At 43.0% G+C, this 25510-nt stretch overlaps 1 protein-coding gene across 1 annotated transcript; it reads right to left on the bottom strand.

Annotated features, from left to right (window-relative positions):
* Nucleotides 1–1715: 1715 nt before the first annotated feature.
* Nucleotides 1716–15020, bottom strand: LOC142817548 (glutamate receptor ionotropic, kainate 2-like). The gene is made up of 8 exons (XM_075894584.1): nucleotides 14920–15020; nucleotides 12846–12959; nucleotides 9807–10010; nucleotides 8488–8707; nucleotides 8180–8372; nucleotides 6789–6987; nucleotides 4534–4747; nucleotides 1716–2007 (listed from the first exon to the last, which is right to left on the bottom strand). The coding sequence occupies exons 3-8, from the start codon at nucleotides 9993–9995 to the stop codon at nucleotides 1736–1738; spliced, it is 1287 nt and encodes a 428-aa protein (XP_075750699.1). The 5' UTR covers nucleotides 9996–10010; nucleotides 12846–12959; nucleotides 14920–15020; the 3' UTR covers nucleotides 1716–1735.
* Nucleotides 15021–25510: the final 10490 nt, after the last annotated feature.

Genomic DNA, 25510 nt, shown 5'->3' with positions numbered 1-25510 from the left:
CCTTTCATATGAATTCAGTGTTTTCTTTTTCTTAGAAAGGCGCAAAGTTCAAGTGAAATTTCTGTAAAAGTAAACTAGCGGTCATATAGACGAACACAAAACATTTGTTAATATGTGCGTGCCTTTTCTTTTGTTCCCATTAAAATGATTTTATGCGGGCCAGGGACTTATCCACCAACTTGTACAAAGCAAAGTTCCAACACAGCTCAAGCGAAAAACAGTAGAAATGTTTTCGACAAATACTAGCGCTGAATACAAATAATACTGATTTGTTCTACATTGGACTATTATATAGCATATCATAAGAACTGCATTTCAATTGTACTGCCGTTTTATCGCCCCGTATTGAGCTTTTTGTGCAGGGATTAAACTGACTGAAACCTGAACTAAAGCCCTTGGTAATTGGATTAAACAAGGTGGCACTTGGATTAAACTCACTGGAACGTGGCCTAACTGAGTTGGCGCTTGGAATAAATGCTTGGCACATGAATTAATCGGCTTGGCGCTCAGATTATTTATATGGCGTGCGCATTATTTAAGCTGGCACTTGGAATAAAGTGAGTGCGAAAGCCTGTAGCCTGTTGCAGGTACTCGACGCAGCGTGGTTTTGCCTAATGGTGCACAATACTATGCAGCATGCAAAAAGCAAGCAGAAATGAATGAATTGCGCCGAACGATTGAGGAGAAAGTGAAGCTGTAGTGATTATATAGGAAGTGGGTGGATGATACATTTGTACTTAAGTTTTGTGGTGCTTGCCGCAAAATCGTCAAGAAGAAATGTGTTCGTATATACGCTTTCGTAGAACCAAGAAAGGCGAACGACATCCCAGCGCATTTGTGAATGGTGACAATGGTCAAGATACATTCTTGTTGGAAGAACTGTTCATCGCAGTTCATAAACAGCGGCGTCTGAGCAAGTTTGTAACATGTGGATGGTCTTGCAATAAATGAATATTAACAATGCTTCTTCACCTTTGTGTCCATACTAAGAGGTGCCAACTTTCTGCGCTATTCTTTGAATATACCACAAAGGCCTAAGTGGCATGAATGTTGTACAAGAGCATAGATGGCATAAAAAGGCTAAATAACAACGTTTTTTTAAACGAAAATCTCAAACACACAGTCCGTTTTGTTGATTATATGGCTGCCGATAGAACATGCTCTCTTAAAGCAGTAAACATTTGACAGTTTGATGAGGGCCACTTCCTTCGTTACTGAAATAATAACTCCTCATAAAGATGTTCTTAAGATATCATAAATGTGTAAATTTTGAAAACAACGAGCCATTACAAAATGCAAAGGGGGGCGTAAATAATGTTGCCGGTGTTGAGTATTCCTTTAATCGTTGACACAGCCACTTGTGACCTATTTTCACAAAACACACTGCCGGTCACATGAACAAGCTGGGCAGCTATACTGCAAAATATTGGTAGTCATAATGAAAATGCACTTTATTAGGCTAATGGTCAGTGCTCAAACAGAAAAAAACTGCACAATCTCGCAGGAGCTCTGAGCATTTCCACGCATATTTTATTCCTCTCTCTCTCTCTCTCTCTTTCTCCGTTTAATTTACAGCCAGCAAGTTTTACCATCTTAAGCGAAACACAAAATTCCACGCAAGTATCAATAACAATTGTTTTTGTATCTCGCATGAACGTCTTTGCGCCTGTTATTGTTATGACAAGCGCAAATAGTCCACTTCATGCGCTGAGATGTAAAAGGGTCAGGCACTCCTTCAACCGCGTCCTAATCTCGCTTTACAGAACAACTCGGCGAAAGCGATGAGGCAGGCCAGACCAAGACCAGCAAGGAGAACGACGAACACACCACCGACTGTTTGCAGGCCCAGCTCGCTAGCTGCATCAGTCCTAGATTTGCCGGCTTCGCTGGTTGGACATCCTTTGAGCGGATCCCGTACTTTCCACCAGCGATCCTTGAATTTTTGCAGAGTGCCGCGCTCCTGCAGCCGTAGTAATGTTGACGACAGGATGTTGCGGTACGGAGATCCTGCACGGATAAACCATTGTATGGCATGGTTTGTTAAAAATAAAGTTTTATTCCAGGACGCTCGAAGACTGCTGTGACGTATTTCCGTCCCGAAAATGGCGTAGAAAAGTGAACGCAATTAAATGGCAGTGTTATTTATGGTCGCGTTGACGGGCCTATTCTTCACGGAATCGAATTCAATCTTTTTTTTTAATTTTTGCTTGAGAACATTTCTAAATAGTACTTCCTATGAAAAACCAATGAAACATTTATCAATTGTCTCATGGTTTCGGAACAATCGGCAGTTTACGTGCAAAAGAAAAAATATAGTCCTTTGCCTTGTCTTAACAACAAGTGAACCTGCATGCATCTTAGAAGTGAAAGTCTTCATTTGCGGAGACACGTGTACATTGTTTTGCGGTCGCATTCTGTGATGGCGTTACCACCCCTCTTATATAAAGTACCGTTTCATGTCGCAGTGATCTGGGCGGGCAGGATGATGTCACCATCTGCAAGCAGCAAAATGAAGCAATGCATCGTGACCGGGACCTCCGCTAATAGTTCCTGCAGGGCATTGTTCTTATGCTTCCGTTTCATTCGATGCCTTTACAATGATAGAAGCGCAATTTCGTCCACGTCGTGGCCCACCACAAGTTGGCGACGTTAGCCCAAGCCTCTACTTGCCTCATACGATCTATCCATACGAATGAAAGCTGTACGATGCACACTTGACTTACTTGGCTAAAACTTGATTAAGTGAAGTTTTGGGTTTAATGGTTTAGCAGTACGAAGTACTAACAGCATAAGTTCAACACGGGTACATAAGGAAAAACACTGGCAAGCGCTGTACAGTCTCTTCTTGTCAGGGTCTCTTCTTGTGTCCCCATGTTCAATTCGCATTGCTCCTAATTTACACTGGCAACAACACCGCCAACATAACGCTGTGCTTCGCACTTAACAACGCTCAGAAAGATCACTGCCAGGCTAGAGGGTGCAATCAACGCTCATTGCATTTTGCCCCAAAATGTTACGGGATGGCGTCCTTAGCTCAAGATGTGAGTCCAGTCAGAAACGCTGTTCTGGCTTTCGCACAACTTTCTCTGCTTGCGCTCTCAGCGGTAACTACTTACAGTTACCACAAAGCTTTGTTTATTCTTTGATCATGCTACTTAGTTGTCGGCATTTAGTTCTGCAACCAGGTGCTAACGTGTGTGTATCTACGTTAAACAGTGTTATAGGTACGAAAAAACAACAGACATTGAGCAAGCTCGCTTATATCAACGTACAGTAAACATTTAACTACTTCGGGAACAACAGGTTTTGCTTTCGTGTTATGCCACTTGCTGTGACGTCGGAATTACCCGTTCATTTTTGCTTTACAGACATGAACCCAGCTTCATTTTGACACAAACTGTGTGCCGGCGACATGTAACATAGGGTAATTGGCACAATATTGCATTACTCATAATATCTTAAAGTACTACCAGACCTGCTTTAGACAACAATACAACATGATCTAAAAAAATTGACGTCAAAGACAAACGCAGATTTAAATTTTTCCATTACGTGCTCAATGGCAAATAAGACATTCTAGAGGAAAGAGAGGACAATGTCAAAAAACTATAGGCAGAGCATATTTACCTTCATACATAACTTTGATGGAATGATAGTACAGAAACTTGAATTGACTAAACACTTAATAAATGCGTCACCTTTAAGATTTCTGGCTTTTTTATGCACTAAATTATATTAAAGTTGCGTGAAAGAAATGTGCCTTTGAAATTCTTTATATATTGTCAGAAGAGGAAGTATCATGAAACATAGATCTTAGTAATTTCGTATCAACATGAATTGAACAAGTGCCAATTTTGGTTTCTTGTGTGCATTACGTTTTGAGTGCCAGTTGTTTTGGTTTTCTGTTTGTACTTACTATTGTACTCCCTCCCTGTTATGACCCTCAAGTGAGGGCTCACAGTAATTATAAATAAATAAAATAATATAAGAACGTCGTGTGATTATGAAATTGCAAGTTCATAGATGAAAAACTATCCACAAAAAGACACCCTGACATCACCTCCATTACAGGGTGAGTGCATGCAGCTCCAAATCACATGGTCGTTTATGAGCAACGTGTCGTTCAATAAAGTGTGGTTAGCGCACAATTGTGAACGATGTAGCGAGGCAATGCAAGAAATATGATAGGTGTAACAATTAATGACAAGAATAGAGTAAAGTGGAGCGAGAAAAAAATTGTTCATTATTAACATAAGAATCAATAACACGACGAAATGAGCATGTGAGGGGCATGCAGCGCGAGGTCAGGCGCTCGAAGAGGACGTAGAAAGTTAGCTGGGCAAAGGACATTACCGGTAGCATACAGGAATAACGAGGCCTTAGCAAACACAGCGTCGCAATAAGTGGTCAAAACGGGAGCCAGAAAGAGGCACCTGTCCTCCTGGGTTGAGTGGAGTGAGCCTCATGATAGCAAAGATGACAAATATTATGATCAATATGAGAATGAGACACGTTGTAGAAGTTAAGGCTCACCATGCGGCGTTGCGATGCCGTAACCCTTGGAGTCTAGAAGACCCCCGATCTGCTTGAGATGGCACCGTCTTCGTACTACGTACTCAATGCTCGTAGACTTCATGAGGAAGGCGTAGCCACCGCGTTCCACTCGCTCAATGCCCTCGGTGATGGAAGACACCGTGTCCTCTTTCATGGCGTGCCACATCATCTCGTACATCTCATGCTTCCACTCCTGTGAACCAGTGATTTCGTTAATATGAACGAAAATTATTTATGTAAATGATGCATGAGCAGGTTGCAAATGCTTTCTGACTTTTTCAAATAAACTTGGACAGTCTCAAGGCTCACTACAAGTGAAGTTTCACTTTAAAGGGTGAGCTTGTTTCGTTGTCCTTGTTTTTATGAATGTCGATATGTTCACCCTTCTGAATATTGTGACAAATAGAGATTACAAAAGGAAGTGACACTCACGACAAGAAATAGTTATAAACGAACACACAAGAAGACTGTGTCTTTTCACGGCACTAGCTCTTAGTGACATTAGGTTTTTCGAAGGGCACTACGGAATAGGTAGCCCGCCAAGTCGAAGTTGTTCATCCGGCTCTAATGTTGCGATATTTCAATAAATAAACAAATATAAAGTGAGGCAATGGTTGAAGCTAAGAATGGTACAGAATACGTATGATATCCGAGCATAGGTATGGATCAAGTAAGAGCCCGCCAGCTGTAATAATATTTACTGAAATTTGATTTATTCCATTACTTGGAAGTGCAGACTTTTCTTACGAACAACTAGAATCGCAGCCTTACCTCAACGACACGCTTTCCTCTATGTGGCCTCTCATATGCCCGTCTACAGCGCAACAATACGCTGGCAGAGTCGATATAGAAGGCAACGCAGAAAGAACCACAGCTGGTTCCCGCCTATATAAGATCCATCAGGGGAATTCCCACAAACCTGAACAAGCTAGTTCACTCCAAGGCGCGAATTGTCGCTTTCCGCGACCTCGGAAAACTCCCCAGCCGGCCCGGAGTTGTGGAGAACAGAGATCAAAGGACCACCTATAACGAAATTACCTAGCAGTTTTATCTCGTCAGGAGAGACTTTCGTCTTTCTAACAAAAGGGGTAAATTGAGCGGAGGCATTGACTCTCGGGCTCGTATCTCAGCTCGGCTTTATTACACAATATTTATTGCGACAATTATTGTAATAGCTCTTGCAGGTACTGCAACGAATTCGCTAGCCTAGACCACATGCTCTGGCGTTGTTCCTCGTTGCGGGGCACGGACCAATCGAATGAAGAAAAGTGGTTATCCGCTAGGAAGAGCCCCGATGTCGGGGATCACTGTGGGCTGTCCAGAGGGCTCACGATGTGACGGTCGGGCTTGCCTGACTGTCCCAACGTGGGAGAGCCCCACCTAAACTGCCGTACCCCTACTTCAAACGTAACCCTAACATTTGGCCCCAAAAGCCAAAACTATTATTCAGGCCCTTCAGGTTTGCGTAAACTTCATTATGCGAGGTGCTTTTATGCAGCGATGAACTTCAAAGCACCTGATACGTAATTAGGTCTCGTTGATAAAGTTCAGCCACACAGGTTTCGAAGCCTTTGTTTAAAACTAGTGTCTGGGCAGAATTCGGCTGTACAAAAATAATTAGCTCACAAATATATCAGCCCAAATGCTTCTCTCTTTCGGAACTTTCATTAGGGCTACGTGACTAGGCGACTTCATCTGTCTTTTCCGAAACGTACGTAGTACTCACGCCTTTGTGTTTTCCGAACACATCAATTATTTTACAGGACATACGTAGTACCATGCAAGGCCATCACCGAAATAGACATCCGCTTTGATATAAAATGTGCCCCAGCTTCAAAAGGTTTGATCCCCGCTGCAGTGGCTTAATTTTCAATAGACTCAAAAACGCTTGCAACTCGTGTACTTAGAGTTGGGCGCACGTTAAGTAATCTCATGTGCTCATGAGGTCAAAATTTTCAGAGCCTTCTATTACGGCGTCTCTGCTGGTCGTATTGTAGTTTTGAGACGTAACCCCATCAAAATGGTGAATTCAGTTTTCGGGAAATTATGACTTCACTAACAGCACGACAATTGATTAATTATTGCTACTGTAATAACAATGCTGTTCAACACGAAATATAAAATTTAACGAGACCACTTGCTTTATGTTTGGGGCATACTGCCTTTAGAAGCAGTACTGCATGCATTTATCAGGAGCCTATCATAATACTTGTCGCTGATAGATGGTGCCATACCTTGAACAAGGCGTGAGTCGATCCTGAGCGAACGCATCCGTAGCGCACGGCGGACTGCTTCGCCAAGTCTTCGGCACTCTCAATGGGTGACAGCAGCCTCTCTTTAGTCAGGAAAGCTGCCAGGTTAGCCGTGTAAGAGGAAACCAGCACGAAGGAGAAGATCCACCAAGTGGCAGCAATGATGCGTGCTGAAGCTGCCCTGCACAATGTGTCGTGTTATGTAAAATTATCTTGAACAAAGGACGGTGCTCAAGCGGGCTACAGGGTGGAACTTTGTCGACACAATGCCATCCTATAGGGAGTATGCTACCCTATATGTTTTGTATATGGTATGTAGATGCATGATCTCCGATTTCTGACAGAAATAGGTAATCATTCAAAACTGCACTAACAGATTATGTTACGCGCCCTAAATAACTTTTTGTTGTTAAACATGTAATCTCACTGACTTGTATTTTTATGTTCTACTTTTACTGCATTTTTGTTGTATTACTTACCCCCTCTATGACGCCTTAATGTGCCTAAGGATAATCGAAATAAATAACAAAGAAAGCTATGCAAAACGAGCCAAATGTAAGTAACGCAAAAATTGCAAACTATCTTTAAAGTTGCGTTAAAAACATGTAAAAAATAGGCGAGTAACAGTCAGGATATGCAGAAAAAATCGTTACTCACTAAACAACGGAAACACCAAATAAGTACTTTTCTGTAATTTTTGCTACAAAAAATCACCAGGCCACAACAAACAACTTCGAAACATCATAATTGTAGAAGTATGTTCTTCCAGTTTCGTTTTGAATATTTATGTTGGATACACGCCACTGTTAAATACTTTGTTGCTGTCTATCATGGGGCAGCGTCATATCATCGATAGCACTTCAAACACGTGACGTGGATCATTTCAACCGAGATAGCCAAAGTTTAGGGTGTGTCACAAGAATTACCAGTTCTTCCAAGCAAGACTGGGGGACATCTTACCGAGCGAGAACAATTCACTAAAGCTATTAGCCACATATCTCCTCAATCTGTCAGCTGAGGTTCGATATCTGCGCAACGTAACATTACTTTTTTAGGCTCAAGGTGTAACATACAACTTGGTGATTAATCATCTTGGAAAGCTATAGGCACTTTAAAAAAATGGTGTTATTTGAATTATTCAGCGTAGTCATATCTCACGCAAAAGAATGAAGCAATCTCTTAAGCGTTATCCCTTGTCTTTTGAACAACCCCTTTGATCAGCATAAGGTTGAAAACCCGACATTTGTTTGCTTGAAGTTTTGTATTTATCATGCAAAAACAAAAGTAGTAGAGAACGAGAATTGCGATATGCAGTTTTAAATAAAGCCTATGCAATGAAGCAGTTGATGAAAGAAAGACAATTTTCAACTTACTTAGGAAATAGACCACATCCCTGCCTCATGATGGCGCTAACTATGAACCAACAACTGTTAGGGAGAGTGAAGTCACTTTGCACCGTTGGCAGAGTACAATTTCTCCAGCTTGCCAGAATATAACGTATCTCGTTGGAGCTCGGAGGAACCGACTGCTTCCTGACCCTTGATGATGTCGAGCCTGGCACGGCCACTGTCCGTTTCAGTGTGCCAATCTTCATCACTGTGCGCTAAACTGTTTTCGCAGCAGAAGCATCCATAACGTCGCGATATGGCACTATTTCTGCGGCACACTGTGCTCTGAGCACAAGCGACGCAGCACAGAATCACGCTCCCTGCGACGCACGCCCCAGCGACACAAAGCCACACATCCCCCGAAAGCGGAGACAGGAAGAATAGGAGGGAACGCTTCTGGTCGGTCTTCTTGTAGAGTATGCTGACCCCCAACGTCATGAAAGGCATAGTGAAGTCGACAGACTGCTCGCGCTCTGAGGTGATGGTCAGGTCACCAATCGGCAGGTCTGCCTCCTGCAGCGAAGACGAAGGAATCGTCGAACAGTTCAGCCGATCGAAATAAAGAGCATTTTCTAGAGATTAGGTGGGTTACAAGTACGCTTGTACACTGAAAAACGTATGACACTTATGACACTACAATTGACTTCGAGAAGTTTTCAGATAATTTTGCTGGTTGGTATATTCAAATAAAAGCTGTAAAGTGAATGGTGCGAGTATTTGCAAATGAAAAGTAGCCACTATTTCCCTTGAAGTATTTACGGTTCAAATGTCTCAACAACTTCACTAAGCTTAGATAATCAGTCTGAATCAAGCCACCTGAGGCTTACAAGCCTCACTTTCATTCTAGGAGATGGTATCATTTCACTTATTACCCACTTGTCCTCGGTAGCGTCATCCCTAATCATAGGGTTAAATAGAACAAAGCTTTAGAGCACGGCGTTCTGTTCACCGTGAAAAGAAGATGACAGCACGCGTTAATATTTATTCCTACGAAATGGAAGTGGTTAGGACTTCAATGTCTATAGTTCAAAAACGATATCTTGACTCCTAATATTAATATCAACCATTAAGCACTGTGGCTGTTTCACCCTTAGCCAGAGTTAAACAACTAGCTACGGTCTTTTTCATTATTCTGGCGTGTAAATGCGCTGAACAAAGAGCGAGGGCGAACACGTATGATGCATGCCATATTAGCCATACTGAGCTTTTACGCATATGACACAAGCAGGTGAAAGCTGTCTATGTATGTGAACCGATTATACAGTATAGTGATGTTTTTTACAGAGAATAACAATACCCTAAGCTGGTTGCAATTATGTTATAAGTTATTTTTCTATTAGAAGCGGCAGAAGCTAGACAATATTTTTGAGTTTAAAATACCATTTAGTCTGAAGACACCAAAGCTCTAAATCACAAGGTATTTCATAACGGTTGTATCTTATGAACCGGAACGCCACCAAACGTTTTGAAGCACTGTGTGGACAGCTTATGGAGGATGCAGAGTGTTATAATCAGAATCTGCACAAGCAAGTACGACAGTTGTCCTAAAATGCTGGCTTCTGTTACACTCATTTGTTCGAGTACGCAGTGAATTTTCTCAATCAAGGCTTACCATGTCCACAAGCTCGCGCATTATGCCATTCCACCTGCCCTGTGAGTCACGGGTTCCGTAGGCACCATCTCTGACGAGCTTCAACCGGTAGTGGAAGCCCAGCGTTGCGGATATTTCACGGAGCAAATCCACGCAGTAACCTTCGAAGCGGTCGTTTCCCTCGAGCTTGTGCGCAGATTTCTTGAGCATGACGTATGGTGCATTCTGCAGTAAGCATCGTGTAAGACATACGCGAGAGCTTCATTCTGAAGTTTGGACGATATGGCCTGCATGTTTTCTGCTTCAAGATTGATTGATCATTGATTGATATGTGGGGTTTAACGTCCCAAAACCACCATATGATTTTGAGAGACGCCGTAGTGGAGGGCTCCGGAATTCTGCTTCAAGAGGCTTTTAGCTTGTTTCTATTCGTTTTTACGTTAACGTGCTACCGGAAGACAGGAACGCAAGTTTTTAAAAAGTTTCAGCTCCCCATGCCTAAACAATTATGTATGTACGTAAACATGTACCTTCTAGTTTGTGCAAGCCACTAAATGGTGATGAAAAATGCATTGAAACTATACTTGACTTTGTTAAAATTGAATCATAACTAAGGCAAAACAGTATTAGATGTTCTTATTGTTTTAGCGTTTACTATTTTAAAAACACATTGGATTACCGGATTACCGGACGATGGTGTTGACACCTCGTGATGACATGGGCACGTTTGTTAGCGTTCAGTATTTATTTATTTATTGTATACCTGCATCGCCCCATCGGGCATTACAGCAGGGGGCTTACATAAAAAAATATACAAAGTAAACGCACTCACAAAGCGTGGTAAAATACGTCGTTGTCGAAAATGTCAGGAAGGAAAAATTAGTGAAAAAGGAACTCTTTCGCCATTGTCCCGCTACAAAGCATTTAATCAAGAAGTGAATTGCATGACGTTTTGGCAAGAACAATTTCGTGCTCTCCTGGTTTTGCTTGACCGCCTCAGATGGCGCCACCTGTTCATCTTTAGGTCTCTTACGTTTACGTTTGCGGCATTCTAGGTCCTCCAGCTTCAGTAAGCTGGGTGAAACAAGCATATCACAAATCGCACTCGCATTTGCGGCTTGAGTCTCCGCAAGGCCAAAACCGTGCTTGGACTCGCTCGTTGGATTTCGTGCCAACCGGTTGTGCCCCCGCAATCTCCAACGACAGCGCAGCTATGGCCGACCGGCTCGCTCTCCGCCACAGAGGAAAGCCCTCTGCCATATCCTGACGCCGTGAGGCTCTCGCTGAGTCCTCAGACTCTTGCGACCGTGTCCATCTTTCTTATTGCTTACCTCTGCAAGTGGGTATATCTGTACCTGTCCTTATCTCTTTCACTCTCCCTTTTAATCCTCCCTAACTTTTTAATCCCTCCTTACCCCCATCCCTCGTGAGCCACTGTTGAGGTGTCGCACTATGATGCAGTCAGTTACGGTGCTTACTTTTATTTTCTTTTTGATCTTTTAAGAATCATCTACGAACCGTGCTTAGCCACTAACGAAGGTGAATTTGCGAGAGGGGGCCGGAAACGTAAGACCTTTCGAGAGAGTAGTACACGGTTCGTAAAAGTTCCACGTTTCGTCCAAGCTCATGCATGCGCAGATTAATTCTGGTGTCTGATAACGCGGTTACCTAAAGAATTATGCGTACAAGCTAAAAGCACTTCATAACTGCATTCAAACTATGTTTCCTTTGATAACACACAGTCACCATTGCGTAAAAATCATAATAGACGTATTTAGCATGTATTGTATCCCAGTCTACGCATAGGGGCATTGGAATATCGTGTTACCGACCGGTGGTGCCGAAATCTTGCGACACTTGTGGAACCGTAGTCATGAACACGTTTTTTTTTTCTCTTGAATACAAAGGAGACTCATTCTTAACTACGCTGCTGCAACGCGTTTCTACAAGAACAATTTGGTACTTGCCTGGTTCTTGTCTTCCTCGCTATAGGTGGCACAACCTATCCGCTCTTTAAGGAGCTTTATGCCACTCACATTTACGGCTTCCATCTTCTTGATCACACAAATTAATAATATTTGTTGGAGTTTAACGTAATAAATATGATTAACGCCGTAGTGGAGGGCTGTGGTAACTTCGACCTCTTGGGGTTCCTTAACGTGCACGTAAATCTAAGCACATCCACTTCAAGCATTTACCCCTCTACCGATATTGCGACCGCCGCTGCCGGGATTCGATATTGAGGCCTACGGGTCAGCAGCCAAGTGCCTTAGCCATTGGATAATCCAGGTGAATAGTTCACTCATAATGGGTAATTTAGATCAAACAGCGTGTTCGTAAATGGCACTTGGACTTTGGCTTCGACTGATTCGGTGGCTTGAGTCTGCGGATAGTGGATATAGGAAGTAGCCGTGAACGAAGGCGAATTCGGGATCTATGTATGGTTGTAGACTTGAAACATACCTGGAGAGAAGTTTGTGTTCCTTGGAAGCAGGTATAAGTTTCATAAACGCATGCGCAAGTGCTGATTTAATGCGGTATCCAGTAACACGTTGACGAAAAAAAATATATGCATACGCTAAGAGCCCCTGTAACTGTTTAGCATACTCCATAATTTCATCTTCAAATAATCTAGCATGTGACCGTTAATGATCATGCAGAGCAAAATATAGAGGGCAGAAAACAAGATGTTTGATTTGCAATGATCTTACCATCTCTCCCCTTATTTATCTCTTTTTCTCTCTAGAATCTTAATAACGCTTTTCATGTAATACATTTTGCTAGCTTTTGACAGTATCTAACATGCATCCAGATGCACATTTTCTCCAATCGGCTGAAATCTCTTATTTCCTACTCTTGTTTTGACGATATTATTTCCACAGATTTTCACACTTGCATCTTCCAGCTAATTTACCCTTTCACATCCAACAAGACAAAAGTATATGTATATTAATGCGATCCCATGACATGCAGCTTTACCAGTCTGACCACCTACTTATCACAAACTTTTGTCGGGCGCCGCAACTTCAACCATGTTCTAAGAGTGAACAATGGTCTCACCAATATCGTCGTTATCCTCAAAGTCTTGTTCTTCAAGACGCTGAGTATTTCGTCTTCAAACAACTTTTCTGCTCGAGTAATGTTTAGCCCTGATGACGTACTCCAAGTTCCAACCTGAGAATAAACATGCAAACATGAAAAGTACCAAGATTAGGCAAGAAATGCCATTGCAAAAATGCAATTTTTTGCAGTCTTCCTAGGGTGGCACTTGAAGTTAGTTTGTTTGCACGGTACGAAAACGCAAAAGAAGATACTTCGAGCATGCTTAACGTTCACCTTCTGAAATAGGACTGGATGGCGCATTATGTCCTTCAGTTTGTCATGATCAAGCATACCATAGGCAAGGAGTGTTTATGCACGTGGCATTGGTCATTATAGCTATTATAGCATGCCTACTATAGCATGCCTACTGCAAGAGAAGTTGCGAAATGCCCACTACACCATACATATTCGATTCGAAAATTGGCGAAGTACCCACCCGCAAGATGCCACGCGCATCTGCGAAGCAACCGACTTTGTAATGAGCGGGCAGCTGACTGTTTGCGCGATTCGCACGTTTTGACGCCTGGTGGAATGGTAACATTGTGCAGCGTAATGCTTCTTTCATCTAGATGGCTGCTTGGTAGATTATATTAATATAACGCTTTTCTTAAGCAGCCTAAAAGGCGGAAGTGGCTCTCTGGTAGAACACTGAGTGAACACTGAAGAGGTACAAGTTCGTCTCTCACTTAGACCAAATTTTTAAAAATATTTTCATTCTCATGTATGTCGAATTTCATCTCTAGACCACTTCACTGTCTACCAACAATGCCACTGCCAACACCGATGTCAAAAGTTTAGCTAAACCAATCGTTCAATGCTATCACATTATAATATTATTACTGCGAAAAAAATTCGGCGAGCTATAAAAGCATCAGATGTTAACGAAGGAACACAAGTGTGTTTTGCTACAGTTGCACAGCAAAAAATTATATTATTTAACTGAGCAAACAACATTCGTTATCTACTAAATTCAACCCCCACGTTAAATTCACAGTTTTATATGTACTGCATGACAACGCAATGTCATACTTACTTCAAAGCAACGCATTATTCGTTCATTCACCATTAAAGCTGAAGTTATACCTAACAAGGTTCATAATGTGGAATTGTAAACAAGTGGTACAAATCTAACCAAGGCGGCAGGAAAGTCTGCTGACAACGGCTAAATAAAGTTCTCTGCTGAATAATATTAAGAGTTGTGACGTAGGTTGTGAAGTCTTTGTTGTCACATGTTACATGTGTCTCACACCCTGTCCTACGATTAACCACAGTAGTGTCTGAGTGCCATGACTATGCCTGGTAGGTGACAAGTGAACAACTGTTTACTGATGTAAGCTCAAGTGGAACCTGTTCAATGTCTCACAATTGAAGCCCTTGAGAGACGCGTATAAAACTGTTACCCTACAAAGTATAATTCACCCATCTAAAAGGAGGCATGACTGCGTGTAATTTTAACTATCCGCGACGTCCCTCCCTATAGGAAATCAAGCGCACGTGTTGTCCAATACTATGGTAAAAAAAACATATTTTCAAAGTAATATTGTATGCGAACATGTAAACTGAATGTTTCTCGTAAACCGCACGAATGTTAAAAACCAAGTATTCAATGGTGAATTCAAACAGCAGAGCTAGATCACGGTTTTCTGCTCTAAGCGGAGCAATCACATTCCAATGGTGGACCGAAAGTGTGTGCTGTGTGTTCAAATGGCATATTGAAAGCAACCGCAGATCACAGATTGCTCTTTGGAGCAAAAATTCTTGCTCCGGCAAAACCAGTGTGTTTGACCGGAAGTTCACGTGACATATTCTGTGTACCCGCCTTTTCTCCAATCACCAATGAGAGTCCGTGGAATGCTTCGCGCTCCCTCACGCCCTCACGGGCTTCTTTGCGAGATTTTCGCTCGCAAACTACTTCATTCGAGATGCGTTCGTCCCAATCGCAGATTTGTGAGATACACGGCTTGGATCGGTGCTCTCTCTTTGCTGTCCGGGCCAGCGGTCGCGTCTGCTATTGTAATTTGACATCACTTACCGAAGTCAGTCCCGTACGCTTGAGTTTTGCCACGTAGAGGGACACGTTTCTCCGTTGGCCCGATGCGTCCAGCCGCAATGGTCCACTCAAGCCCGAGAAACGTGTCTGCAAGAAACAACATTTAGTGAACTGAAATTTCAAACATTTTTCACCCAGTTGCTCTCTGTGAACAAGGGCCACCAGGTAATGGATAAGAGTAAAGGAAAGGAACTCGCAACCTCGCCCACTCTGGACACCAATGAGGACCATAAATAAAGCTATATTCGCCTTTATAAAATGGTTAACATTTATCGGAGCTTAGAAATTTTGAGTGCAAAACAATGATTCAAGTTGTGCTGTGCTTGGCTGACAGAAGCTTGCTATCATTTAACAAAACGTACTACGCTCGCAGTGTCCTCCAGCGAACATTTTCACAGATAACATTTCCACGCTTGTCACTTTTCAAAGCCGGTCGGCTAGTTGCAAAACGCACTTACCCAAGGCCGCTTTTTAAATAAATTCAACGGTTAAATTGTGAGATTGGGCTGCTTCCTTCAGTAAATAATGTGATATTGCAAGGGCAAAACAAAGATGAGTGTTTCTCATTGAGTGTTTGTCTTTGTTTATTCTTCCCAGATAGATAAATTTTCATAACCTCTTTTCATAAACAATGCTTAAGGCAAGAGTGCACACAAAACTTCTGCTCAACTGTAGGGTGTTGAAAAACACGTGTCTTGGATAAGATGACTTGCGTGCTTGAACGTCGTCGTCGCCGCGAAAGCGAAGCCGCCTTATCGATGTCTTCTTGATTTTTTTATGTAGAATAACGTAAACTGATCATTTCGCCTAATTGCCTTCACATCTGCATAAAATATTCGTGTCCCTGAAAACATCCTCGATATTCTCCTAAATGCCAATAAAAAACCGCTATCTTGTGAAAAGTAAGTATGAACCCCTATTACAGATGTACTTTGAACAAGCGTGAAAAGCACAATGCGTTGATGACGAAATAACAGCACGCCTTGTTCGAGATAAACACCTCCCCAATTTCCGCATATATACATAGCGCCGGTAATTGGTTGTGCTTGTTCGCGACTGGTGTACAGCTAAGAGCTCCTCATTAGTCAGCTTCTGCTGAATAGAATTACATCGTCTGTGGCTCTGTTTATCCAGCGTTTTAAACGCTTTCACAGTGGAGAGCCTTGTGAGGTGCCTTATCAAAACCAAACCAAGATCAGGTATTATCCAGAACAGCCCTTCAGGCAGTGACTGCTCTGGTGCCCAATTGTTAGACTAAGTATAGTGGACCATGTGTATTCTTAGTGTTCTTATTGTAAAAAGTCGCCTAGCGCGCTTACAGCCTCATATACTTTTCCTGTTCGTTATCACTAGAAGTGGAAGATAACTTTACAAACATTGATCGCTGCTCCCGTTATTTGTCGTTCTAGCATATTTTACTTCCACTTCTATAATGCAGCTGCTAGCTACGTTTGTAAATAAACTTAATTATTATCTATTGGCCTGCACAGTGAAACGCTGTGACGGTCCTTTTATTTCTCTGACAGAGAAAAGCTCCGGTGTCAGATACAAAAAAAGGCAAATCCCACGTACAGAAGGAATTGATGATATGCGAAGTACGAATGAGATATGTTGATATGTCACTTCAAAATCAGCAAAACATCACGAGGTTGGGGTAAATGGTGCCTTACATGACTTCCGTGTCATGATTATCATGTTTGGATGTGTCGTTTGCCTTCGTCATCAATTCACGTCACTTGATGCCCAATTTAGTATATGAGAGCTAGCTAAACGACCGCGAGCACATTATGAGCGTGGCCTGTTGTCATGATCTTACATGACACGCATGTCAGGATTATCATGTTTGCACCACTAATATATTTCGTCATCTATTGGCGTCACGTAATCTCAAATTTTGTGCTGTGGAGCTAGCAAAACGGCAGCGAGCGCATCGTGAAGGGCTCAATATACTTCAATGTAGCGTTGACGCGCGCGCACGCTGGGCACAGCGACGCTACGGCCGCTAAACGCGAGCACTCTATAGTCTGACGCCAGGCGTGACCAGCGTCCATTGGCACGGCCCGACGGCAGCCGGCTCTGAACTTCGCACCGATGCGTTACCCAGAAAAACTGGGTCTCTCTCTTTTCGTGACGGAGGGGCGCCGGACGCCCTGAAACGCGCATGCATCAAGGCAACGCAGCGCGGCATGCGCCTGCGAGTATATGGCAGGCCCGGCGCCTGGTGTTGCAAAGCCGGCATGACGCGACGAAATGAACGCCAGCGAGCACGCGCACCACTTCATGTCGAAATGTATTGGCGCCTCGATTTTGGCATGTAGTCATGTTCTCACACGACACGCATCTCATGATGATAATTTTTGCACTAGTCACATACCTTCGTCATCCATTGGCGTCACGTAATACCAAATTTGGCATATGTGAAGCTAGTAAAATGGCCGCGACCGCATTACCAATGTGGCATGTGGTCATGTTGTCACATGACAAGCACGTCATGATTATCAAGTTTTCATGTGTCATTTACCTATGTTGTCCGTTCGCGTCGCGTAATACCGAATTTGGTACATGTGAAGCTAACGAAACGGCCACGAGCGCATCATGAGCGTAGCATGCAGTCATGTTGTTACATGACACGCATCTCCTGTTTATCATGTTTGGATCAGTATCATACCTTTGTCATCCATTCACGTCCCGTAATATCAAATTTAGTATCTAAGTGAAGATAGCAAAACGGCCGCCAGCGCACCATGAGCGTGGCATGTAGCCATGTTGTACATGACACGCATCTCATGATTATCATGTTTTTTTTTTCATTTCATTTTATTTCAAGTTCTCTTATTACACGAAAATACACAGCACTGGTTAGACCCATAGCCACTGGTTTGCACCCGTCACATACCTTCATATCATTTATTGACGTACTGAAATACCAAATTTGGTATATGTGACGCTAGCGAAACGGCCATGAGCGCATCATGAGCATGGCATGAATTCATGTTGTTACATGACACGCATATCATGATTTTCACGCAAGCGTCTGTCGCTTGTGTTCGCCATGCAATCATGTCATACCATACCAGTTTTGCAACCTGCCATGTAAACTAAACACTGGGAGAGCTGCAGAACCATGAGATGTAACTCATGACATTCACGACATAGATGTCATGATTTTCATGTTATCACTAGTCAAATTTATTTGTCCTACTGTCATATTTTTTCATGCCATGTTTGGTATAGATACCATTATCGAAACGGCCTGGAGAGCTAAATGTTGTAGGCGGCTAGCTAGCTAGCTAGCTAGCTAGCTAGCTAGCTAGCTAGATAGATAGATAGATAGATAGATAGATAGATAGATAGATAGATAGATAGATAGATAGATAGATAGATAGATAGATAGATAGATAGATAGATAGATAGATAGATAGATAGATAGATAGATAGATAGATAGATAGATAGATAGATAGATAGATAGATAGATAGATAGATAGATAGATAGATAGATAGATAGATAGATAGATAGATAGATAGATAGATAGATAGATAGATAGATAGATAGATAGATAGATAGATACGCTCAAAGTCGTCGAAGTTCGCTAAGAAATGATTCGCATTTAAAAAGTCGCGCACACATCCTGTGCACACTCAAGAAGTGACCGGCAAGGCATCGACACGTCGTAGAAGCTGGCAACTATCCCAAAAATGAGGGAGCGATACCATTTAGCAAGCCGCACGATCGACATCTCTGTCTCCCGAAAATGTGTGTTCAGCCGAAAAGTTGTCATGGAGCACAAACTTGCAGAGTAACTCCAAGCCTGGTAGCTCAAGTAGTGGTAGTAACGTCCACTCGCGCGGAACCTTCAGAAAGCCACGAGCGAACTCACCAAACTGACATTGATCACCTGTTGTGGGTGAGGACTGAATGCTATTTTTATTTGTGCTGCCCACATCTATTCCTTGCACTTCCTGTTGCCTGTATTGTTGCAATGCTTGCTTCCCCGCCTTACGACTACTATGCTTCTGTCGTTTCTCATGAACGCAAACTATCTAGTATCCCGTATGTTACTGTCATTCATGATAAAACTGTCACCCGCCAATAAGTGGGCTCTCTGATAAGCTTGCTATGCCCTGTTATAGTACTTTTATCATGTGTGTTTAGTTGCATGTTGCATGTGCTATTCCTGGTGTTACGGCCATTGCTTAATGTGTCTGTTATATAAGTTATATAACGGCGCGTGGGTGAATCGCAGCGTAAGTTCCTCAAGTATCATTACGCTGATTCATCTACTAGCACTTCATACAGAAGATGCCGTGGCTTTCCTTGAGTCATTGTTTTGGTGGCAAAAACGATTGCTCTTCTGCCGTCATAAGCCCAGCCACATAACCCCAGCAACCTTTGCGTTACCGCACCACGATACCAATGAGCACGCTCTCTACATATAAGCACGGCCACTAAGTACGGCGAGTACTAATTAATACGGCCATATCTATAGAGGAATGAGTTGCTGCAAAAGCTAGAGAAAAAGATTCTATATACCACAGCTACTACATGTATGACAGCCTTAACAGAGATTTCTGCCGAGCATTTCTAGTCTTCCTAAAATCTACACTGTTACAACAAAAGTAGTTGATATACAAGAGCATCAGTACAAATTAAGGAACAGCGTAATTAAACTCCCTCCTCCCCGCTTCTTTATTAGCAGTCATCAGGCCTGTGTGGAAATAACACCAGTGCTAAGCCCAGCGATAGCCTCACATTTGGGATAGAAAATTTACCATTGACTTGTGAAAAGAAATGAGATCAAAGACTGCCTGCTTTCGTTGTTTTTGACGACTGCATCTTACAAGGCGGAAACGAGAAAAATGTTTGCTTTTCGTAGCAAGCAGTACTTGGAGAATGTAACGGAGAACGAGGCTTGTCGTAAATAATCTTGTTACATGCAATGATTGAAGGTACCGTAAAAGGTGTGGCTGACGAGAGGACGACTTAGCGAGGTTTAATGTGCAAAGGTGTGTAAGCTGGTACTACTCACAGTGTAGAACACCACGAATGACAAGGTGCCATTCCTAGTCTTCCTCGCGGTGTTAGGTGACTCAATGGTTTCAGTTGCAGCAACAACACAGAAGCCATGCCAGCACTCAGAAGTACACCTTGCTATCAAATCGGCATATGAAGTCTCGTGAGGGATTATCAAGGTCAATGTAAACGAACGAGCACTACTCACTTTGTTGATTTACGCTCGGGATGTTGGCGTTGTACATCTCGCGTACAGTCTGCGCGATATCCTGTAATACTTCCTAACAAGGGTCGCTACCAAATATATTCTACCATGTCCTGGCCTGGTGTAGTGGGTGGCGTACTCGGTTCAAATATATTCTATCAGTTTCACTACTCATACCTAAAGTAAACACCTCATTTGTGAAGATGTAGACTTTGCTATCAGAATCACTAAATCTTAGTTATCTTCTGTTTTTTCCAAACCACGAAATTAAAGATCTTTGTCTACCTTTGCTCAGTGCCAGACATTTCCTATTAGTTTGACTAATAGCCCCTCATTTGTGAAGAAATAGACCTTGTTACCAAAATCACAAAATTTTAGTAACCTTTGCTTTCTTCGAACCCCCAAATAAAACATCTCCTCCTTCCATTTCTCATTTCTCTCTCATACGTCAATAGCGCTCTAATGTGACGGAACTTCGTACATGTCCACAGCCAGCAAATCTACCACTGTGGACAAGAAAATTACACATTAAGGACACCTCCTTCAGAGATTGAGCTATTAGGTCTATTTTACATATTTGATTTACGAGAATTTGTAATTCTGGCGTTACATACACAAAATTATGGCCGTGGTCTCAAGAGCTTATTCGTCCAACAGCGTCAAACCATTTGATGGAGCATGGGCGAATTGTTTCCTTCCATTAGCACCTAAATATGGAACAGATGTTTTTCATCAAACCTTGAAATATATAATCCGCACCAAAAATGATCTTATCTACAATTATAGCTGGTGAATTAACGGGCCTACACAGTGCATTTTCAAAGAAGCCAGGTTAGTCTTACCACTAGTGAGATCCCTATGTAAAAATTTAGTTTGTGTGACAATACATTTCATATTGCCAATGATCTGGTGGTGCTACTATATATGGCTTGGGGTCAAAGTCCGAGACAATGTTTTATTCTGCTATGAATACACACGATACTTCACATATAGGAGCAATCTCGCTGCTGTATTGTACGTGGGTTTCTACGAAGAGCCATTCCGCCTGCACATTTCGCTTGTGTTAGCTCTGAATTGCAACAATGACATGGCACATTTCAATACTACCTTGGCGAGATTGAAAACTACAGGTAAGTTATTGAAAAGGTTTGATGACGCAACTTCACGACGCATTGTTACGTTCAATATCGCTATTAGACTTCATACTTAAAACAAACCTCTTTTTGTGCGTGTTGCACCCACGGTGCAACACGCACCGTGGGTGCAACAATTTTTATACGGTAACCATCGTATAAAAATTATGCTTGGAATCCTTCAGGACCCCAATAAAAAGTTTTTTATCCATATAACAAGTGTCGCAACTAATCGTATTGAAGAAATTTAAGATAGTGAACTTACCTTTCTCACGGCTTCTTTAAGCATGTTCGACTGAGTCAGGTTCCTTTCCGCAGAGCTTGCATGGCAGCTGAATTGTGGTGGTGTCTCCAATGCACGCACCTTGGCTAGGCTCTGGGTGGCTCGCACCAAAACGACCAGAGCATCTTGAGTGAGAGCCGCGTCTGTCTGGACGGAAACACCAGGACTTTTTGCGATAGTTCATTTGCAACGCTGTGAGTAACGCTGATTCAAAGTGCTCATTTGGAAGTTCCTCACGCGCCTGACTTGGCCAACCATGTTTCGAAATTTGTAGGAAATGTTTTACTGTAAATTTTTGTATAGAGATCATTTGATAAAATAAATTATTATTAAAAGGTATTGCAGTCGTCTATTGCCATTTTATTTGGTGGAAGGATGAAAAGAATTCGCAGCACATCGACAACAACATAAAAAGCCAGATAATTATTCATGATAACGACCAATTTCTGCGTCAGGAGGCAACTATAAAGAATGATTCAATTGTGACTGAGCCCCGCCGCGGTGGTCTAGTGGCTAAAGTACTCGGCTGCTGACCTGCAGGTCGCGGGATCGAATCCCGGCTGCGGCGGCTGCATTTCCGATGGAGGCGGAAATGTTGTAGGCCCGTGTGCTCAGTTTTGGGTGCACGCTAAAGAACCCCAGGTGGTTCTTTAGCGTCGCTGGGGCCGTGGTAAGAGGCGGAGTGAAATGCGGTGCAGGTTGGCTCAGAGTTTGGTCTGCCGGAAGCATGGCAGAGGCCACGATGGGAGGTGAAGCCAAAGGTGGTGCTGGCTGGAGCAGAGTTTGCGCATACGACATGCCAGGGAAGTCATTTAGGGGTCGCGGCTCTGTCTGACAGGACGGTTCTCGTAGGGCGGTCCCTACCATGCTTCCGGCAGACATGCGAGGGAAGTCATTTAGGGGTCGCGGCTCTGTTAGACAGGACGGTTCTTGTAGTGCGTGCTGAACTTCATCTCGGACGATGTCGGACAAAGAACTGATAGTGGAGGCTGAGGGTACTGAAAACGTCTGCAGTTCTTCGCGGATTACAGAGCGTAGGAGCTCTCAAAAGAAGTCGACGTGACCCCAAGACCAGCTACGTATTCCATAGCAGAGGTAAAGTTCACTTGTCGCTCGTACGTCTGTGTCTGTTGCAGAAGCGTGCTCTCCATTAGGACGAACAAGGCCACCAAACAACTGTTCCTTCACTCCACGCATCAGGTATCACACCTCCTTCTCTTCCGGCATGTGAGGGTCAGCTCGTCGAAAAAGACGCGTCTTGTCCTCAACATACATTGCTACGCCTTCATTTGGCATTTGCATACGGCCCTGAAGCTCACAGTCAGCTCGCTTTGGCCATCGGGACTTGCATACGTTTCGAGAAGCCGAAGTTTGAGATCCACCTATGACGTCAACAGACTTGCCCGGTTTTCGTACCAAACACGCGCCCCATCATTCATACTGAAGTAGACATGTAGGAGCTTGTCTGTTTCATTCCACGTGTTATGAGCAGCAACGAAGTCATAGTGGGCTAGCGAATCCTCAACATCTTCATGGACAGCACCATGAAAAGGATTCGGCGTTCGTGGTTTGAACAGCGCATAGTGCATTGGCGTTGCGCCTTCCATAGCAGTTAAGTTCGAGCCTCTTGGGACGGCGCTGCCTGGGATAGTTGGGGCCGTCATCCTCTCTGAGAGAAGTCCGAACTCGGGGTCCAGTCCCCGGATCCTTCGGCTACCACGGTCAATAGGCGTACCCACCGGTATGAAGCTGGAGCTTCTTTTACTGGGAGGGGTTCAGTGCATAGGGAACCCAGCACCTCCACCAATTGTCACGCGCTAGTAGCTCGAAGAATTGTACAAGGAGACGCGATAGTCAAAATCTGAGACACAGAGAATAACGTCTCCGCTGGCACGGTCTGCTCGTCTTCGTCTTCTTCGTTCACTGGCACAAAACACCAGGGGAAATATAGAGAGTATTTGAGACACGTAAAACGATGCAAAGAATTGTTATTTCCAATATTATCTAGCCTGCTTGCTAAGCAGTTTGAGTCTTTTAACTATGGCGGCCAAGTTTGCATACAGCGGTGATAAGAATATATTGCTTTGAGAACTCACCCTTATTTGCTTCCAGGAGACCCGATGAGTCAAGAAGAGTGGGTATAAGCCAGTTTTTGTGTACTTCTCACGTACAGCTCCAATGTCCTGTTCCCAGACCTCTCTCTTCAGGAGCATGAAGCCAGTCAAATTCGTCCCAGAGTTCTGTAAGGCTGTCAGGTCGACACTGTGGAGGTCCTGCGCCATCCAGATACTTGGTTTAAGTAGCAAAACCACGGAACTTCGGTTCATGAAAAATCACATGTTTCTTGCAATTTACACTTCTATAAGTTGTATCTTCAGACTTAAGTTCACTGTTAGAGCTTATTATTATTTGAGGCTCGATACGTACCAAGTGCAGCACATAATATTTCTTCATCGCTGACAATGGGCGACAATGTATCTCTAATAATGTTTTTCCACAAAAGCTGGAACATAACAGTCAGGCGTTGATTGCTGCCACGCTGTGTCGTGTTATGTAATACGAGTGCTCATTCTGACTTTAAGTTTCGAATGCAGTAATTTACAAGAAATTCCGCATATCTTGCAAAAGCAAGCGATAACCTGTGAATAAATAAACTTATATATTGACATGACAACACAGCACACTAATATTTGAAAAGGGCGTTTGGCGATCCACACATGCAGACAGACAAGCTAAAAGGACCGAAAAATACATCCCAAGCGATAAAAAGTGAGACGGAGCCACGGGGAGGTAGGTTTTTATCAACCCGCATCACCAGATTGTCAACCCGCAGAGGAACACTCTGCAGCCTTTAAGTATGAATGCGAGTGCACAATAAAATGACCCTTGCGTAGAATCCCCTATTTCGATGTGCGGCATTTCTTCAGTAATGTTTGTAGACGCATACTGTAAAGAACACTTTCTTTAGACATCACGCGGGAATGGTTTGTTCTTTAAGACCAGGGCTGGGTAATGGATGAGCAAGTCCGTAGAGTTAACTTTTGTAGCCGAGAATATTATTGCCCTTGCAGTATTATTTTTTCGTAAACAGAACATCCGAAAAAGCCTGACAGAGAGGGCAACATTGTCATTGCAAAAACTCGTCAATGACACTTACCAGTGTGGTGACGATGAAGTTGTGATACTCATTCACTATTCCAACTCTTTGTGCCTGTAAAAATATTTTCACTATATGTGAGATGTGATGTGTGTTTCAGAAAATAAGGGTTTTTTGAAAGAACACAAAAATATGTATCATCACATCTGGAATTCCCGACAAAGCAATTGTTGAAAATTGCACGCGCGAATACCTCAAGTCGAACATGCATGAATCTCTCATAAACTGCTCAAATGCCGATAGGATTAAGTGACAAAAATTATTATTCTATTCTCTATTTTGAACACTGAACACAAACTAAACAACCCGACGTAATTGAGTACGCATCAATTTACCTTTCGCCTAATTAAGGGTGATATACTGAAGAAGGTTGTGGTTCAAAGATTTGTTTACCTTTCTCGTGTGTACGGTCGTTGGAATATAGTGACTGAAAAGTAGTTCACCAGATTGCGGTAAGGCTGAAATATTAAATTCAGAGGCCCGATGGCCCAGAAAACGACAGTAAAGAAAACATAAGCACACGCATACACTATACTCATATCAAAATATAAATGCTCTCGTACATGTCTGAACAAATCACCCAGCTTGTGAGTCGCCACGTCGAGCACGATGTTGCTTTCACCGTTCTTGGCGATCTCCCGCAGAACGATCACAGGGTGCATCTTCTCCGGAAGTAACCGAAGCGACACCGGAATTGGGAGACTGCCAGGCTGAGTTAAGTGTAAGAGGCCGCGCAGCCGCACCAACGCTGGGAATTCAATAAAGGAAATAAAAAAATGGCCA

Source organism: Rhipicephalus microplus, chromosome 5, assembly GCF_043290135.1.
Source record: "Rhipicephalus microplus isolate Deutch F79 chromosome 5, USDA_Rmic, whole genome shotgun sequence".
NCBI lineage: Eukaryota > Metazoa > Arthropoda > Arachnida > Ixodida > Ixodidae > Rhipicephalus > Rhipicephalus microplus.
The sequence above is the reverse complement of the archived record's forward strand: the minus strand, read 5'-3'. Positions and strand labels throughout refer to the sequence as shown.

Bases quoted from the DNA above. Each gene is read 5' to 3' on its own strand.
- LOC142817548 (XM_075894584.1), bottom strand. From the start codon at position 9,995: ATGCTCAAGAAATCTGCGCACAAGCTCGAGGGAAACGACCGCTTCGAA. The intron at 8,708-9,806 runs GTAAGCCTTGAT...TCTTCGCTGCAG, and splicing joins TGCGCGAGCTTGTGGACATG to GAGGCAGACCTGCCGATTGG. The intron at 8,373-8,487 runs GTGCTCAGAGCA...TGAAACGGACAG, and splicing joins GATTCTGTGCTGCGTCGCTT to TGGCCGTGCCAGGCTCGACA.